At 37.0% G+C, this 19,320-nt stretch overlaps 1 protein-coding gene across 1 annotated transcript in view; it reads right to left on the reverse strand.

Moving 5' to 3' along the window:
- Window positions 1-19,320, reverse strand: part of LOC107716493 (TBC1 domain family member 22B-like) — a 102,441-nt gene that overhangs the window by 12,170 nt on the left and 70,951 nt on the right. Inside the window, exon 9 of the mRNA XM_016522973.1 lies at window positions 6,164-6,259. Coding sequence (XP_016378459.1) covers window positions 6,164-6,259 — 96 coding nt within the window. The remainder of the gene's footprint in view (window positions 1-6,163; window positions 6,260-19,320) is intronic.

Genomic DNA, 19,320 nt, shown 5'->3' on the forward strand with positions numbered 1-19,320 from the left:
ACCAAAGGCTTTCTCATTACGTGATAAACAAACCCCTAATGAGAGCTCATTTGCTGCATATTGCCCTCACTAAATGGCATCAGGGGTTGACATTTGGCTGTCTGTAACCTGCCGCGCTACTCCGCAGGGAAGACGCGGGCAGCTCATAGCCAATGTTCAACTGCACATGGCCTTGTGCCTCTTTCATTCGGATCTTTACCTGCCTCGATGTGATTTTAAGTATGAAAAAAAAACCCAGAAGTCATTAGTATCGGCAGTACAATGCAGTGAATACGAGGAGCTTAGAGCACAGATAGTGCCAGCCATTATGCCTCCACGCTCACTTACCCAAGCATTAGAGCTTCTCATCAAAACACACCAGCGTCCAATTTATTTTCTTTCATTGTTTTTTTACCGCTTTTTTGCTTCAAAAGAATTGTCTAGTTGAGCGCAGAGTCTTATAACTGGAGCTTTTATTTCTCAAGTGGAGAACTTATGCATTAGACACTGATACTTATGAAGGACACAATCAACTACTGAGCACAAACCAAGGCGTGAAGGTTTAGCTAGTTAGCATGGAATGTTTAGAGCAGGCATATCCAAATGGCGGACGGTGGTCCGGGTGAGGACCTCGGCTTGGTTCAAACCAGACCAAGGCATAACGGCAATGGAAGCACCATTTTACCATTTCTAAATAAAGTAAGCAGCACTTCAAAACAAAGGAGCGGTTCGCACCACAAGCGCTCAGGGCCGTTTATTGTAATGATATTTTGCCGTTATCTTCTAATATTTTTTTTCCATTCAAGCCCATCCTGTGTGCGTTGCTTCTCTATAAAGACACTAAAGTGCCATTAAGAGCTGCAGATGATGCAGTTATTTTAAAAACAGAAGCAGAAACATAATGAGCAGCAAAATAGGTCAATACTTTTGCTAAAACACTGCAGAAAACAATGCTGCAAATATAGTTATTTTTACAGATTATATATATATATATATATTTTTTTTTTTTTGTAGAAGAATTCTCAGAAGCAACTGGCCTTTTGGAACTTCAATTGAATACATCTGGTTTAGAGAATGCTGGCAAATGCTGTAACAACACCATTATGGGGGCAAAAATGAGCTTTCTCCATTGTGTATATTGTGTATTTTGATTAATTGCATTTTTGTAAGCAACAAATTAAAATACATCACTGTATTAAATTTGTTTGTCAGGGCATCATTCTCAGCTTTTTATATTTTTTATTTAGTTCTGTAAGGCATTTCATGTGTGTGATTTCTATGAAGTAGAAATTATATTCCACAAAATAAGCCATTTGCACCAATTTTTTAACTGCAAGAAACATGGCTGAAAGTTGAACACGCATACAGCCTAGAGAAATTAATATGACAACCTGACACTAGCTCAGATTCTTGTTCATGCCCACTTTGCCAAAAAAAGCAGATGTTGCGTGAACCAAATACCACAAACATCATTCAGCTCCAATATCTTTTCAAAAACTGTACCATTTCTCATTAAGAACGGTTTTCGTTCCCCAACCATACCTACAGGTAAGATGACAATATATCATTATGCACATTATGAGGAGTGCAGGAAGGGTAAAAGCGGGTCAGACTGGTTCATACAGCAGGTTTCCGTGAGGGCGCTGTGGTATAGTCCTTTTAACCTTTACTCTGTCCCAGTAAAGATTTCCCCCCTGCTTCAATACTCATTAATTGCCCTCCTGCCAAGAATAGAAGCCATTAAAGAATGCCCTGAAATACCAGGGGGTCAGACAAAAGTCACAGTGAAACACAAGACACACCTACTCCTCTGACACGTTAATAAACCCGCATGGATATCTACATCATTTAGATTGTTATGTTTAAAAGGGACAGTTCATGCAAAAATGTCAAATTCTGGTCATTATTTTCTCACTCTCATCCAATTTCTAACTTGTAAGACTAACTAACTTACTTCTGTGGAATACAATAGAAGAATATCCAGGCCGTTCCTCTTTATACAATGAAAGTGAGCTCCTAAAATGATCTGATCTTACTTGCATTACACTGGCCCATCAAGATGCGCCTCACCAGGTCTGAAGTCAATAACAATTGGTCTTGAGACAGAACCAGTGACGTTGGATTTTATTGACGTTTAACCTGATGCAAAATGTTTTCATATTTGACTGCATGAGAGTGCAAATAACATTTCACTAAACTGAAGAGGAAGATTTTTTTGCAAATAATGCTAAACAATTGTATGATTTCAGGAGACATTGAATATTTATATGGGACTAGCTCGAACATCCGTTTTGAACGTTTTGAAGCTCGGACATCCTTGGCAGACTATAAATCACAGTAAGCATCTCCTTTTGAGACTGAATATTCATTTATGGGTAAACAATTCCTTTAAATAAACATAATTTACCGACAGCAACAATTTATTATGGATTGCGTTTAATTAAGGATTTATACAATTTCTGATTTCATTTTCAAGAGCCATTAACTGTTATGCTCATTAAGAAAGCCTTCGTTAGCAACTCAATCTCTCAAAATCCATTCCAAACAGTCTTGCTGTGTGCAAGATATACTTGAAAAATCACAAAAAAATTCCGCCCATCAATCCATCTCTCTTCAAAACTGCATGTGTACTAGATCTGAGAAAATATGGGGCTTTAAGTATTTCTTGGAAACCTGTCCTGAGAACTAATTCCAGAATAAAAATGCCTTTTATATATTTAGAAAGATATATAAAGGGCTAAATGGAGTGAGAAAAAGCCAGAGGCCATCTTTAAGACACATCCTGAAATCCAACTGCTATGAAAGACCAGTGTCCCAAAAGACAAGACTAATTTTCACAGTTTGATATGCTGGGATAGAACCATAACTCAGTCTCGTAACTCACTGAATGGAGACTTATTTAATACTTCACGTCAGGTCATTCCCTCAATCTCTCCCACTGAATCAAAATTATCTTCATGAGAAGAATCAAATTTATAGATATTTTCAAACTTATCCTATATGGAAGTGCACTTTGCTTTTAGAGAGTTTTCCATTGTCTTGATTCTATGACGATATGTACGTGAATACTTATTTTAGGTGTGTTAAAGATATTTTGCATTAACTCTGGTACTATTCAAATACTTTTGTGTTTATTTTAACATCTGCACCAGCCTAACTGAAACACTGGCTTAACCAAGATTAACCAACATCTGTTTATCCAACTAATGGAAGACAGGGAGAGTGTTCAGTAAACGTGTTTGAAAACCCTGATTATTTTTCTTATACTGTTCGGTGACACTATTGTTAAATAAAATTGCACATCCCAACTTTAAATATAGTGATGTGCCATTTTTTGTTCCATCTTCACTTTTAAAACAAAATCCTTCACTTTGCACACTATCCATTATACTATGTGAACCCCAAAATTGTGTATTGCATGACTATCAGTAACCTAAAGGGCGGTCTACCTAAACAAAATTGAGGCACTGCGCTGCAACATCCATTGCAGAGAAGACAATCCCAGAATGCACAGCAACAACAAGGCTTAAAGGGGTCATATGATGCGATTTCAGTTTTTCCTTTCTCTTTGGAGTGTTACAAGCTCTTGGTGCATCTATGAATTTTTTTCAACTCTGCCAGTAATTGAGATTTCTTACAGTCCCTGCAAAAATTGTCACTGGTCCCAATTTTCTCTAATCAATCTACCCTTTTTCTTTTGCCATCTGATAAACCTTCACGACAACAACACATATATTTTACATGGATCCTGACACACATCTGATTTTCTCCCAAATGTTCATGTTCACATAAGACATAACCAAAGTAAACTTTTTGTAGGTAGGATATTCCCCAAGATGGCCATTTTGACAAAATTCTGTTTGTATAATTGACTGTAGTGTCAATAGCTTAGCAACATGCTAACATCATGAAAACAAATGAGTTGAATCATTTGTATGCCTAACATGAAGAGCACACAGGGAGTTGCTTCCTATCTAGAGCCTTCCAAATCAGATTCTTCATTTCCTTAGAAGGCATCTGCCTATGCAGACAGAAAGGCAACTCACTATGTTCCAGAAAACAGCTAGCCAATTATTTTAAGAGCAGCCTTCCCTGCTTCTTCCCTTCAAAAAAGGCAAGAAGCAGCAAGGAATTGTATGGGAACTGTTTGTCTAGGGCAGCTTGACCTGAACAGATTGCACTGGAGGAGGTGAAATCATAGGTTGGGTGCAGAAAAGTCAACTCTTCGCCACAGATCTCCCATAAAACCACTATACCTCTAACTGGTCTATGTCTTGCAGGGCACAATAGGGTATCGCTTATCACATCATGTGTGTGAAAACAAACCAGCAAAAAAGGGAAGGAATATACAGTGAAACAAAAGGATAAGGAGACAGAATAGGGGAAATAATCTCTCTGCTGACACATGGCACAGGCGGGTAAGGACGGAGGCCCGGGGCTGTTGTCTGAATGCCAAACAGCAGCCGCGTGCTGCAGAGCTGGTGCAGGGGATAATTCTGAATCACTGGGCACTGTAAACACAATAAATCAACCGCCCCACAACAACACACTGCTGATACACACCACTGACTCGCTGCATATTCAACAACACACACTGAGCAGTCTATTCACTCCACTGAGATGCAAGTTTAAAGAGAAGACAAAGATTTAGAAAGAAAAAAAGATTCACTCAGATTTCTGCATTTTGAATGCTTTTCAAACCTGTAAAATTATGTGATTCTGACTCAAACAGAATATTTGGCAGGACAAGTCAAAAGTAGGACGCGACTTGATTATTAAGGAACTGATAAGAAACCGAATTAATGGTAGAAAGTGGGAGTTCCATTCCTGAATGAAAGTTTGCATATTTAAATCAACCAGTTCATTTAAAAGAAATGGCTCAAAAGAATGATTAATTCACTGATCCGTGAGTGGTCAATTACTCGATGATTCAATCATAGTGTTTTTAATTATTCAAAAACGCCCCATTTGTGTCCCACAGAAAAAAAAGAAAAAGAAAAAAAAAATCAAAGAACATATGCATTTAGAATGACATAAATGAGAGTAAATGATGACAGAATAAAAATTTTTGGATGAGTAACGCTAACCTGAAAAAGACTTTCAGAGACAGTTATTACATGTTTATTACAAAGACACTTTTTTTTTTTTTTTTTGATGTCACATGGACTATTTTACTGATGTCCTTGCTACGTTTCTGTTTGTTGATCGTGGTAATATCGTTGCCGTCTATGGAGGGTCGGAGAGCTCTCGGAATGCATCAAAAATATCTTAATTTGTGTTCCGAAGATGAACGAAGGTCTTACAGGTTTGGTACGACATGAAGTTAGGTAATTAATGACAGAATTTTCATTTTTGGGTGAACTATCCCTTTAATGCATTTGGTATACAAGTAGTAAATACTATATTGCAAATCTCAACTCCTTGATTGTTATATAATCGAAAAGTGTAAACTATTTAATTGGTAAATAGAAAAAAATGCTAATCTCGGCTGCATAATTGTTTATATCGTTGCAAAAAATGTAAACTGTATTATCGTACAGCTGTCTATATAAAGTTGAATATATATTATATCCAACTTTATCTACATACATACAGTATATAGTATGTAGGATGATATATACACTACATAGCAAATCTCAACTGCTTGATTGCTTGTATCATCGCAAAAAGTAACTATATTATTGCCCAGCTCTAATCTGCTAAATTCAAGTAGAAGGCATGAAGATATTAAGATATTATAAACATTCTCATGACTTTCTAAATAAATAAATAAATAAATAATACAAATCTAAAATTTGCAGGCATTGAGCTGGGATGGTTGAGTGATTGACAAGATGAGGAAAAGTAAGACACAAGAATCCAGTAATAGACATGGAATTTTGGTTATATAAGTAAATTCATATTGTACTTCTGGTGACACATCCGCCCTCTCCAAGCCTCCATGCCTAAACCCTTTACCTCTCGATCACATGGAACAAGTGAGTGTGAGAGGGGACAGGAAATAGAAGAGTCTCAAAGGGACGGTGCAATGTCACCTTACAGCAGCTGCTGTTGTCATCACACTAATGCAGGCGCACTGACCCCTCAACCCTGCAAGTTAATGAGGGAGGAGGGGTCTCACGCAAGGACGACACACACTGCGGCTCAGGGACCGCACAACACGACACAAAAAAAAACATCTTACCTGGAAATCCTTTTCCTCTAGTATCTCTTTCCTCCATCGCACCAGGAAGGCAGCGCACACGTACAAATGGAAATGAGAGAATCCTTCAGGCTCTGCCTGTGAACATAAAGATGAGAGTAACACTGAAGTCACGATTAAAGGAGTCATATCGATTTGCATTATGACCTTACAATTATGAGCTCATTAACATATGACCACCCACATTTGCCTACCAGCTTGATTCAATAAAAATAAATAAATAAATAAATACATACATTTAAAATAACAAATTCATAAACAAATTCTGAATTTAAATAAATCAATAACACAAGTTTTATTTTTTATTTCTAGTTTTTGTGCTTTACTTTGTAATTTTTGGTATTTTTGGCTTTGTAAATAAGTTACATCAAATATACTCAATCGGTTTAATCGCCGTTTAATTAATTGCTTTTACAGTGTATTGTACAGCTGTACAGCGATTGAAAAAATGGCCAATTCACAATGTATACACATATAAATTGTATACATTTACATAAATAGGTAACACTTTATTATAGGGACATCTATAGGGAAATTTCACACTATTAACTAGTTGCTTATTAGCATGCACATTACTAGTATATTGGCTGTTTATTAGTACTTATAAAGCACATATTCTGCATGACCATATTCTACATCCCGAATCTTACCCAATACCTAAACTTAACAACTACCTTATTAACTATTATTAAGCAGCAAATTAAAAAAAATTGTTTATTGAGGCAAAAGTCATAGTTAATGGTTTGTTAGCAAGAATTGGAGTGTGGCCCATAAATATTGAAATATTGTATAAATGAAATAAATTTGTTATATTTTAAAAAGCGTTGATTAACTGTGTTAGCTTTGGTAGGACAGAGGCCATTTACATATAGTAGTCTTAAAGCCACAGTAGCAAAAACAGAAAATGGTCTTAAAAACTAAATTAATTAACCTTTTTTGATGCAAGAAACCTTGACTAATATCAAAAGCAGACGTCAGATGAAACAGATCAAGTGCTACATAACTGTGCAATAAGATCTCTTTAGGAAAACAGAAGGAAACCAGTGAGTTTAAATGAGAACTTGTATTATTAAGAGATAGAGAAAAAATCCTCTATTTAGTTTGACCTTTCACGTTTCTCATTTTTATTTTTCTCACCACTTATCCCATCTCCTCATTTAGGCTTCTTGACACATTTTCTGATGGTGCCGAAATAAAAAAATGAAATTAAAGGGCAGGCTGAAACAAGATGAGCCTTTACGTGAAGGCCTAGCGGGTATAATAATAGTAACTCTTTAACAAGGCCTTGTGTCTGCTGAATGGGACACAAAGTGGTGTACGTAATCCTTCTCAAACATATTGTACTGTGATAACCCTGTTGAACCAATCCATTCTTCAGTCAAAGCAGGAGCATTAATTAAGTCAGCAAAAGTGATGCAACACAATCACAGCCAATATGAACATATGCATGTTGGACCAATGAGATTTCACTGTGGTGCCACATAAGCCAAAACCAAGTTTTGTTTTACAGTGTAGGTAGGACACGGTCAACTACTTGGAACAAAAGTAATTTGTGTCCTATTTCAGACCTATCGGTCACTTGATCTATCAGCAAGACAGCGTCTTCCTTTACATGGGAGGTTCATGCCGAAAAGGTTCATCTGGCTACGTGAGATGCCACCTGAGGAGCCCACGTGGCGTAACCACTCCAGCTGGAGGTGCAATGAGCTCCACACGCAGAGGGGGGAAGATTATCTGCAATGCCAGACACGGACAGGAGGGTCCTAATGAAAATCAATGGATGTGTTTCTTCCAGCAATAAACAGGAAGGACAGGTCTCCTCTTCAAGGGTAAATGCGGGCAATGGAAATCTTCCCAACTGTACAGCGTGTTAGAGCACTCACACACAAACAGCACGGTATACGGCAAAGGTGGCAGGAAGTGGTTTCGAGACTGCGCACGTTACATCCAGTCCAATTACCCCGCAGTCATTCTCAGTCACCTCCTCGTCAAAGTGACCACACGAGCGTGAAATGCACTTAATTAGACACTCAACAGACAAGGCCGGGCTGCAAGGGCATCTGCATATGTTCAGTTGTGTGGGAAGGAACTCTATAATGCAGAGCTCTGGCTTTCTTCCATGTATTTATAACTGCAAGTGTTGTCGGAATCGCTGTTAATGACATGCACCACTAATTTTATTTTGTTAAAAGACTTAATCCCTGGAAACTCTTGTTTACGTAAATAAAGAGACAGGTGGACTAGTGATAAGATGCCATTTTTGCATTTTCTGATTTTCTTTGAAGCATTTTAATGCATTTTTAATTCACCCAAAATTTTAATTCTGTCATTGTTTGCTAACTCTCAAGTTCCTTAAAACCTAAATGACTTTCATTTTTTTCCATGAATCATGAAAAATTGATGTTTACCAGAATGTCCAAGCTGCTCTTCTCTGTGAAGTGAACACACAAGGTAACCAGGGGGTGTGAAAGTAATATATATTTCCATATGTCCACATGATGCTGAAGTCTTCGTCAGGAACAGAATTAAATTTAAGCTGTAATTTCCTCCCCATCCACCTTATTCTTAAACGTGGAAGTAAGCCTATGGGCGAGACTTCCGGTTCATTAGGGAAATAACGAGAAGAATAAGAACGTGCAGAAAACGGTCAAAGTGTTTGCATTATAAGCTTAAAACTTATTTGTTTAATCAACACTATCACTAATTTACATTGTGTATTTGTCTGTTTTGTTTTCTATTTCTGTCTTTACTACATAATCTGTGTTATATGCAACTGCATTATTTGTAACTGAATTGGGCAAATGTCCAATGAAATTGTTTCTTTGTAATCAATATTTGCTGCTTTGGTGTACCTTGTAGAACGTCCTTGAGCTTGGGAAAGGCGCTATATAAATTAAACATATTATTAATATCATTATTATTATTATTATTACAAACCACCTGTGTTCATAATTAAGATAATACACTAAAATAATATGGTAAGACACAACAATTTGCAGTATCAAGCAGCAAAACGAGTTGTTTTGTACAGCTAAAAATAAATACTAATATATTATTGATTAATATTTTGAACTTTTGAACATTTTTATATTTTCAGTTTTTGTTTTAGAATTTAGTTAGCCATAAAAAAGTACTTTAGCCTGCAGCATTTCTAATTTTCAAGTTTTTTTACTAATATTTTTATTTTATTTCAGCTTATTTTCAGGTAGTTTTAATCAGTTTTAGTTAACAATAACAACACTGCTGAAATATGATTAGCCCTTTTACAAATTCAAATTTGGATGCATTCGGTTACAAAACATCACAACCGTTTAGTGTCACTGGTGTCACATCTGGAACTGTGTTTTGATGTGCCAAATATGAATTATTATGTGCATGTTCAAATGAGATTTGAGAGCTGCAGTGGAGTGGAAGATCATAAACAAATTTTCTGTCTGTTCCTCACGCAAAGCTATATTACAGTCCTTTTTGGAGTTTGACAGTCCCTGGTAACCATCCATGTTCACTGTATGGAAAAGAGCAGCTTGGATACATTTCTCCTTTGTGTTCCACAGAGGAAAGTATATGACAGCAATTACATAATATTTTTGGGTGAACTATTCCTCTATGATACAAAATGCAATTTGTGCTTAAGCAGAAGGTACTATCTATGTCTAAATATAATCATTATCATATAAACAAAAGTTGCTCTGGGTTCCGAGAAAGCGTATGTGTTATTAGTGTGTTTTTTTCGAAGCCTGTGGTCTAGTTTTATGTGGGAGTGAAGGCTGGGTTCACCTTTAGATGGGCTGTAGTTTCTCTTCATTGATCATTTTAATTATTTTGTCTGTCTCTCCCTCGGGGGGCGAACGGTTGATGATGGGTCTTAATTAATGGGGCCAGTGGGGGAATAGACACAGTGGTCCATTCTGGAACGTTCTGACGCAAGACCTGGTGACACACTTCAGGTGGGATAAGTTTGAAACGAGGACAAACTCAATGCACGCAGTCCACGATTACCTGTTCTAAGAATTTTTACACTTTTGTTCACTATATGTTAGGTTACAGCTGAGAAGTTATAATGAAATAAATGCATGCACACACACACACACAAATCAAAGAATGTGGTGTGAGTGGTGCTTGCCTGTGCAAAAGTCGGCCCAATAATATGAAAACTTTCTTTAAATTTAGTATAATCATGTCATAATCTTTATCATATAAGAATTAGACCACATTTGAGATTAGTCAGTTCTACTCTAACTAAAATCCAACTGAAATAACATTAGAATGACTACAATACTGTAATATAATGTTATGAATTCTTATTGTTTGTTATTTGTTGTCCACATTGTGTTCATAATACATGCATATTCAAAATACATATTTTGATTTGAATTGTAACCAAATTTACATATGCTTTCACATCTCTTGATATTTTGCTGTGCTATTTTTAAACTAAAACTGTTTAAATATCAGGATGCACACTTTTCAGCTTTCAATATAGTTGAAAAATATAGCAACACTTTAGTTTAGGGACCAATTCTCACAATTAACTAGTTGCTTATTAGCATGGTTATTATTAACATACTGGCTGCTTATTAACACGTATAGAGCACATATTTTGCATGACCATATTCTACATCCCTAATCCTACCCAATACCTAAACTTAATAACTACCTTACTAACTATTAATAAGCATCAAATTAGGAGTTTGAGGCAAAAGTCAAGTCATAGTTATGTCATAGTAACAAAAATGGTTTGTTAATAGCGATAATTGGACCTTAAAATAAAGTGTGACTAAAAAGACATAATACATATTAATAAATAATTAAAAATAATAATATAATATAATACTTATTATTATATCATATATTAATTAATTATTAATTATATGTTTTGAGAATTTGTAAAATTTGCTGCCACAATTGTCCGTTTACCATGTCTCGGGAAGTCCAATCACATAGAAAATTAACAGGACACCTTTCTTCAACAAGTTCCATAATTTGAAGCAACATTAATGTTTGTGGCACATGAGGGACGAGTTATTAGGGTTTGTTCAAATCCTTAGTGAGCACTACTAATTACATTACGGGAACAAACACAAATCTTTACAAACCACTCTTGACAAACATACTCAAAGCGGTAGCCGTTCAAAGCAGAACCTCGTAACGTCTTGACGGATTTTCATGTAAATACAAGTGTAAGCTTACAGCCATAACATACAATCTTCTGGGGCACAGATCTGAGGTATCATCATGATAAACAGCAATGTAGCAGTCAGAGTGCTTTGGCAGAATTTTGATGACAAGCACTGGAGATCATTGGTTAGCGAAAAGCCCGCAGTCAGTTTATACTTCCATCACCAAGATCCTTAGAGAGTCGGTTCTGATATTAAGCATGCTCCTTGTTCATGGAAACACACTCTAGATTTACCAACAAGCCTGTTGAGATGGAGTAGATCTGACATCTACCCATCCTTCAGCCCCAAGCAAGAAGAGAGAGAGAGTGCAGATGAAATGGAGTGGGTCGCTCTGAGTTATGTTCAGGGTGATGATTGCCTATTGGTGTAACCTACAGGCCTTAATCAGAGCGGCAGGGAAGATGACCGTCTGAGGGTATCAAGCTGTGACACGCTCCCTGCTACTGTGCTTTATTACTTTATTAAACCTCTCACTACCTGTGAGATGTGAGACTCCTGCTGTCAGTGGGGGGGATATAACCCACTGTCTGGGAGCATGTGTGCAGTCAAATGTCAAAGGGAGACCTCTATAATTTGGGAGGATGCGTATATCTTTCAGCGGAACATCAAAAAGCAACAAACATGACACTTATGACAAGTCATGACCCGGTGTTGATCTAAGAGCGCACGTGTTTAAGAATGGATGAGTGAACGATTTCAGATAGTGATAGAAGCTTAAATGTGTAAATGTTCACCTGTTTGCCAGTGTCATGTCAGATCTAAGCCACTGTCGAAATATAACCACACTTGGACTCCTCGGGGGAGTAGGTTGTAATGTTGTGTTATTCCGTTGTAGATTATCATGTAAATATTAGGTACATTATTAATGCATGATATTCAATATATACTACTGTTCAAAGGTATATGAAAGCAGGATTGTTTTAAACGAAAATTGATACTTTTATTGAGCTACAATGATCGAAAATGACTACATACATCAATGATGTTACAAAAGATTACAAAAAAACTTTCTAGTCATCAAAGAATGCAAAAATAAATAAATAAATAAATATCAGTGTCCACAAGATATTAAGAAGCACAGCTGTCTTCAATAAAGACAATAATAAGAAATGTTTCTTGAGCACCAAATTAGAATATTAGAATGATTTCTGAAGGATCGTGTGACACTGAAGACTGGAGAAATGGCTGCTGAAAATTAGCAAGAATACATAACCTTTTTAAATGAATTAAAATAGAAATTTTACATTGTAATATTTCACAATATAACTTTATAGGTTTATTTTTAAATTTAAGAAATGCAGACTTGGTGGATTTCTTATGTTTTACATTAAAACCCCGACCCAAAGCATTTGAACATAGGTAGTTGTTAGAATATTTAAATGTATATAATATAACATTTGTTTTGGGTAACACTTTAGTATAGGGACCAATTCTCACTATTAACTAGTTGCGTTTTAGTATGCCTATTATTAACATATTGGCTGTTTATTAGTACTTATAAAGCACATATTCTGCATGAGCTTTTTCTACATACATAATCCTACCCAATACCTAAGCCTAACTACTACCTTACTAAATATTGAGCAAATTAGGAGTTTTTTTTAAGCAAAAGACGTAGTTAATGGTTTGTTAGTAGCGAGAATTGGACCTTAAAATAAATTGTGACCTTGTTTTGCATTCTTCAGAGGGTTAATACCGAGTACGATAATATATTTAATACTAATGCAAAAAAATAAAATAAAAATGTTGTGATGCACAATACTTCTACTACTAATGCTAATTTGTTGCTCCAATTAATTATATATCTGATATTTGATGTAATATATTTGCTCTATATACAACTCAATGTAAGATTGTGAGACTGATCTCTCATCAAGTTGGTAAGCCTTTGTTTGATCCAGCAGGTCAGTGCAGTTCTGGCCTCTTTGCTCTTCATCAACCAAAAGCGTCCTTCCAATTTAAGTTACACAGAGTTCTGGCCTTTGCTGTCGGGCAAACTTATACACAGTCCACGAGGACCTAAAAAGTTTGGACTATTTTTAACTTGACTTTTGACAACACAAATGCGAAACCTAAGATGACAGGGCTTTCTATAGTCAGGAAGAGCGGGCAATGTACTTAGAGAGGGCAAGAGAAAGAGAGCGTGAACACAGACAAAGAACTACATCATCTGACCAAAGGTTTTATACCTTTCCATGCACCTAGTTCCCATAGGAACTGAAGCTTTCAAGCTTCAAAAAGGATGCCAAAGTACCATAAAGGTAACATCAAAGTGTCATATGACTTCTGAAGCCATATGTGTTCCATATAAAGTGTGTGCTAAGTTGCTATTAATGAATAACCTTCCCAATTTAGCAAACTGTTAACTGCTGAGACCAGATCAAGCCAGTGAGTTTAACTCGGTTGAGAACTAGATCAACCGATCTGACTTGAAAGAATAATTCACATGAATGGGCCAAAGAGAACTGGGATGGATGTTAAGGTTTTCAATGAATAATGACTTAACTGAATGGGTTTAAAATACTTATATATTATGTAATACTTACAAAGAATATGGTGCACAAGTCATATGTACCACTTTTAGAGTACTTTAATGTTTCACACAGTCCTTTTTGCTGTAATGGAAAAGAACAACCAGTACAACTCTTTAAAGTTCTCCTTTTGTGTTCCGACTTCAAAATAAAAAATAGAGGTTTGGGACAACATAAGGGTTAGCAAATGATGCCAAATTTTTCATTTTTGTGCGAACGAATCCTAAAGGAATAAGGAACATAGGCATAGCAAGTTCTCTGAAAGCAATATTTTGTCTGAGAGCTACTAAGTCTCGTTCGATTATGGAGTGAATTTGTTCAGAGCCATTCACTGAAGTCAGCTTCAGTTCAAGTGGGGTGCAGCAGGGTTGACTTTTGCTAACATTTTTATCGTAAATGATTGAGTGCAGGGCACCCGGTGAGCTGTTGCTCTGTAAGTGATTGAGCAGGAACTACGAAGGAGCTAGCAGAGGAGATTTAAAGGAAGAAGTTATGAAATATTGATGTGCAAGGGGATGTGCCGGTGACCTGGACCTTGCCTTCTGGGTACTGCCTTTTTTGTGTCAGAAACCATAGGGCAATCATTAGGGGAACCCCACGGGACAGGTAAAGGGATTCAGGTCGCAGGTCCAAATCCCCGTTGGGAAGATTCTGTCCAATGTGCCTTACGGTGAGGTTTTAGATCAGGAGTCGACACGGATGAGGAGTAAGAAGAATGGAACTACAGCTTGGTGCACAGGTGTATACAATACATACATGCAAGGCCGAATCTGTGAAAAGTTTGGATGTGAATTTCAGATCTGGGAAGATTTCATTGGTATTCAAGCCTTTAGGAATATGCAGAAGAGCGTAGTTGGAATTGGCTAAAGCTAGTGCTTCTTTCCTTGGGGAGATACTGCAGATAAGCCTGTCCTAGCAGAAGCAATCTTCTAGCTCATTACGGAGGCAAAAGGCTTGAGCTGGGGGAGTTTTGTTAAACTGTACAGGGCTAACAAGCGCCCGTGAACAGCAGAAAGCATCAACCATTGCGAGCTGAATCTGCTAATTCGCGGCATGCCAACAAACCGTTGTAAAGTCCCCCTGGCTTTGTAGCACAGAGAAGTCGGTGCAAGTCGGTGCCAGTCTCTCGGCTCAATCACCAACCGGGGGAGCCAGGGACACCGCGCTCTTTAGAACAGACGCTATCACGCTTCACACTTAGCCGCACATGATAACTCGATTTTTTTCAAACAGTCCTCTGACAGAAACAGTTTCAGCCGGGGATTGAACATAACTGAGAATGTGGACCAACAAGATGAATCCCAGAGAAAAATCCCAGAGCTCCACCTAAAGGCAGACCGCATTACAAGTTATGAAATGATGAGGTTTGTCGGCAATATCAAACACTCATCCTGGGGGGGGGCGTCTCGCCAAAGTCAGTGCCCAGATGTGTGACGCACAGTTAGAGGTGTGAGCACACAACCTTAAAAGAGACTCCTTGCTTGCCTTGGGCTTCTAATAAGTCTCCCCGCTGAGAAGCCCAACAAACGCACCGGAGAACTGAGTATGTGATGTGGTTGTACAGTAAAGAGCATAAGACCTTGCTGTGGGCAATGTAGACATACACGCACACATTTATTCTTTAGTCCACTGACTTCTATTGACTGTGATGGGTCACGAAACATCCCTGCTCACTTTCAGCTGTGCGCGGTAGCTCAATAATTGAAGGCCACGCTATTGATGCGTTTGGTGGGAAGGAAACTACAAAACCACCTGCTGGGTTACAAGCTGCATCATGACAGAGCAAGGTTTCATACATTAAATCAGCTCATACTGTATATGTACTGCTGGAAATGTGAGGATGCTCACTTGGGGGAGGTTAATGGAGAAATGAACACTCAAAACGCTCATATGGTTATGTGTTAGTGTTAAGACCCACACAAAGGAATACTATAGCCAAAAACAAGGGTAATTGTAGCAAGGACAGCACAAAGCACAATAGCTTTTGTAAGCCTCCGCTATACACGTACGCACATACGGCAGATGGCTGTGATACACATCCAGTGCGTCAAAGGACCACAGAGGGACTATTACTGTTTTTAGGTTCAAGTAGAATAAGACATACTGAAAGTGTAATTGGATTGATGGGAGGACACCTCAGGCACTGCACATGATACTGCCATTGCAAATAATGTAACTCTGCTTCAGTGATGAGACCGTGTCAGTACATAAGTAATACTTACTTTGGTTTGATATGTTTGGCCAAGTCTACAGAGACTTGCTATCTCAAAAACAAGTAAGATAACAAATGGTCTAATTTCGACATGGCTGGCTCTGTGCGTAAACGGTAAATAATCAAATGTGGAAACAAAATGGCCAGACATGTAAACGGTACAAAAGGTGATCAAAAGTTCTTAAAGTCTGCCCATTTTCATTGTTGATGTCAACACGTGGCTAAGGTAACAGGGGGCATATTCTATATGTACTGCATGCATTTGTATTCTAATTTTATGTAGTCATAATATTTTAGTGTTTTTAGTTGGCTCACATTGCATTTTGCTATATATACTGCATATTTCCACTGAATTGTAACATGTTACTAAGAAAATTCTAGATATCCTCTGCCCCTTGCATGATTGCTTATAGTTTTAAAGAACTACATCTTACCGCAGGTTTTATACTTTTCAATGCATAGTTTTGTGTGAGGAATCAAAGTTTATGTTGCTATTAATGGATAATCTTCCATTATCTTCAGTAAGCTGAATTCATTTGAAACTGGATCAACCGATCTGACTCTAAAAAATTATTAGTTTGAGAATCTTTACATTCAGTTAGCAATAAGCGTCAACTCTAAATACTATTATATTATATTATATTATATTATATATTCAACAATGACATTTCCCTTAGGCACTGTCTGCCATCTTGGATGAACAATTTTCTGAACTTGTAACAACGCATTCTGGGAGCAGCACAACCTATAAAAGGTTGTATGCAATGTTGCCTAGAATTTGACAGAATGCCTACAATTCCCAAAACTGCTGTCTAATGAGGCTGCTCACTAGGTTTTGAGGTACAGCCAGGGAATCTCATAAAATGTGAAGTCTGCCAAGAAACCAGAAGCCTCCCCTGAACTTTATACAAAGATAAGCGTTCTAAATTAGTTAAATTAAAGATGCTGTCAGCAGTTTTGGAATAGCACGCATACATTTTTCCTACAACCTGACAGATATCACTAAAATAGGTGTCCTGAGAAATCACATTTGTCTCTGTGACCGCCCTAGGCTCTGTAAACAGCAGGAAGAGTCAGGAGAGCGCCCCACACTTTTATATTAGAAACGTTCTCTGCCTATGAATCCTGTTGTGTATTCAGAAAAGGCTTACTGTGCACCTTTAAGTTGTTCATTACACACTCAGACAGAGGAAACGTCTGGGAAATGTACCATAAAATTAATTGGGAAACCTCAGTTGTGGAGATTTTAGATGCACAATGTGGCTTACACTGTAAAAAATGATTTTTCAAAGTTGTAACTACAAAAAATATAATTGGAGCATGTTTTAGTATTTCAGTTTTTTTAGAGTTTCATTTGTAATTCAATGTGTTACTTGCTGTTTCTTTGTAATTACTTGTGAAGTTTCAGTGTAATTTAAAAGCAATCTGTGAAATTGTTTCCTAGCGTTTATCAAGCAATCCAAAGTTGTAAATAAAACAAAGATTACTGAAGTATGTTTTACTATTTTAGTCTTTCTACTTCAAAGTTTCATTTGTAATTCAATGTGTTACTTGCCATTTCTTTATAATTATTTGTAAAATTTCAGTGTAATTCAAAAGCAATTTGTGAAAAATTTCCACTTTTTTTTTAAAGCAAATCGTACACCATTTTTTGTGTAGTCTAATGCTCATGGCCAATAGGCATTCAAATAAAATTACTGAAAAATTTCCTAACCAAATTAGATAACGCACACACACAAAAACAACAACAACAACAACAAAAAGTTTATAATGTACCATGAAGAATGAGGAAACAATCCGGGGCATTATCCAAAGTTGTATCCATACATACAGGTGCATCTTAAAAAAATTAGAATATCGTGAAAAAGTTCATTTTTGTAACTTATTTCAAAAAGCGAAACTTTCATGTATTCTAGATTCATTACATGTAAAGTAAAACATTTCAAAAGTTTGTTTTGTTTTCATTTTGATGATTAGAGCTTACAGCTCATTGCAAAATTGACTAAGGAAGAAAATAGGTAGGAAAAGGTGCACAAACAACAGGGATGACCGCAAGCTTGAGAATACTGTCAAGCAAAGCCAATTCAAACACTTGGGAGAGCTTCACAAGGAGTGGACTGAAGAAGTTTCCGAAGTCAGTGATGATTTGGGGTGCCGTGACGTCTGCTGGTGTTGGCCCATTGTGTTTTATCAAGTCCAAAGTCAATGCAGCCGTCTACCAGGAGGTTTTGGAGCACTTCATGTATTGAGTGCATAAATGAACATACTTTAAAGAACTTGAGCTTTTCTGTTTTGCAAATCCTTTTTTTGATTGATCTTAGGAAATATTCTAATACTGGATTTTTGACTTTCAAAAGCTGTAAAAAAAAGTTTTTTTAAATGTTTTAATTTACATGTAATGAATCTAGGAAATATGAAAGTTTCACTTTTTTAAGTAAGTTACAAAAAAAAAAAAAAAGCTTTTTCCCGATATTCTAATTTTTTTAGATGCACCTGCATGCAGTTAGGGGCCATTGAAACTTCTTTTATTATAACAGAATTATTAGGCAAGGGAATGAAAATTCACACTGAAGCCGGGCAGTTCCAGAGACCTCAAGCTTTGATGTACTGCTCACTGCAGTACAGAGGATTTTTGTTTACTGTGTAGAGGTTTTCGTGAGGAGCGGTGGAGGGTAAAAAAAAAAAAGTACTCTGAAGAACATGAGTCAGCGTGTAAAGCAGAAGTCTGACAACAACAAGCAGCACAGATCAAGAAAAACTCACAATGCACTGTGAATGGCACAGAAACTATCTCCCTGAGAGATACAAGGGAAGCTACTCTTTCTGTTTTCAAAAGCCCATGAAATATTCATCATTCAGACTTGGCTAATTCGGGCCATCAAGATCTTTAAGGTGAGTTAGTATGACACAGATTGTCAGAGTCGGCGAGGGAGGGAGAGAGTGCGAGCAGTCATTTTCAGACTATTTGGTTATGCATTAAAAATGCATGGGATGAATTACATTCTATTCCTGGCCTCTGTTGAGGAATTCACACTAGGGTCCAAAATCGAGCACTTGGCAAAACAGAGAATAAGAATAACTTTAAATTTCCAATCGCTGAAACTTCACTTGAGCAAAAAAAGACCAGCAAAGTGTTCAATAAAATATGATTTTACTGAATATTTAAAACATAGTGTGAAGAAACTGTATAAGTTACACTGCTTTAGGATTTGGAGA

This window comes from Sinocyclocheilus rhinocerous, unplaced genomic scaffold (genome assembly GCF_001515625.1).
Source record: "Sinocyclocheilus rhinocerous isolate Xijiao unplaced genomic scaffold, SAMN03320098_v1.1 scaffold1141, whole genome shotgun sequence".
Lineage (NCBI taxonomy): Eukaryota > Metazoa > Chordata > Actinopteri > Cypriniformes > Cyprinidae > Sinocyclocheilus > Sinocyclocheilus rhinocerous.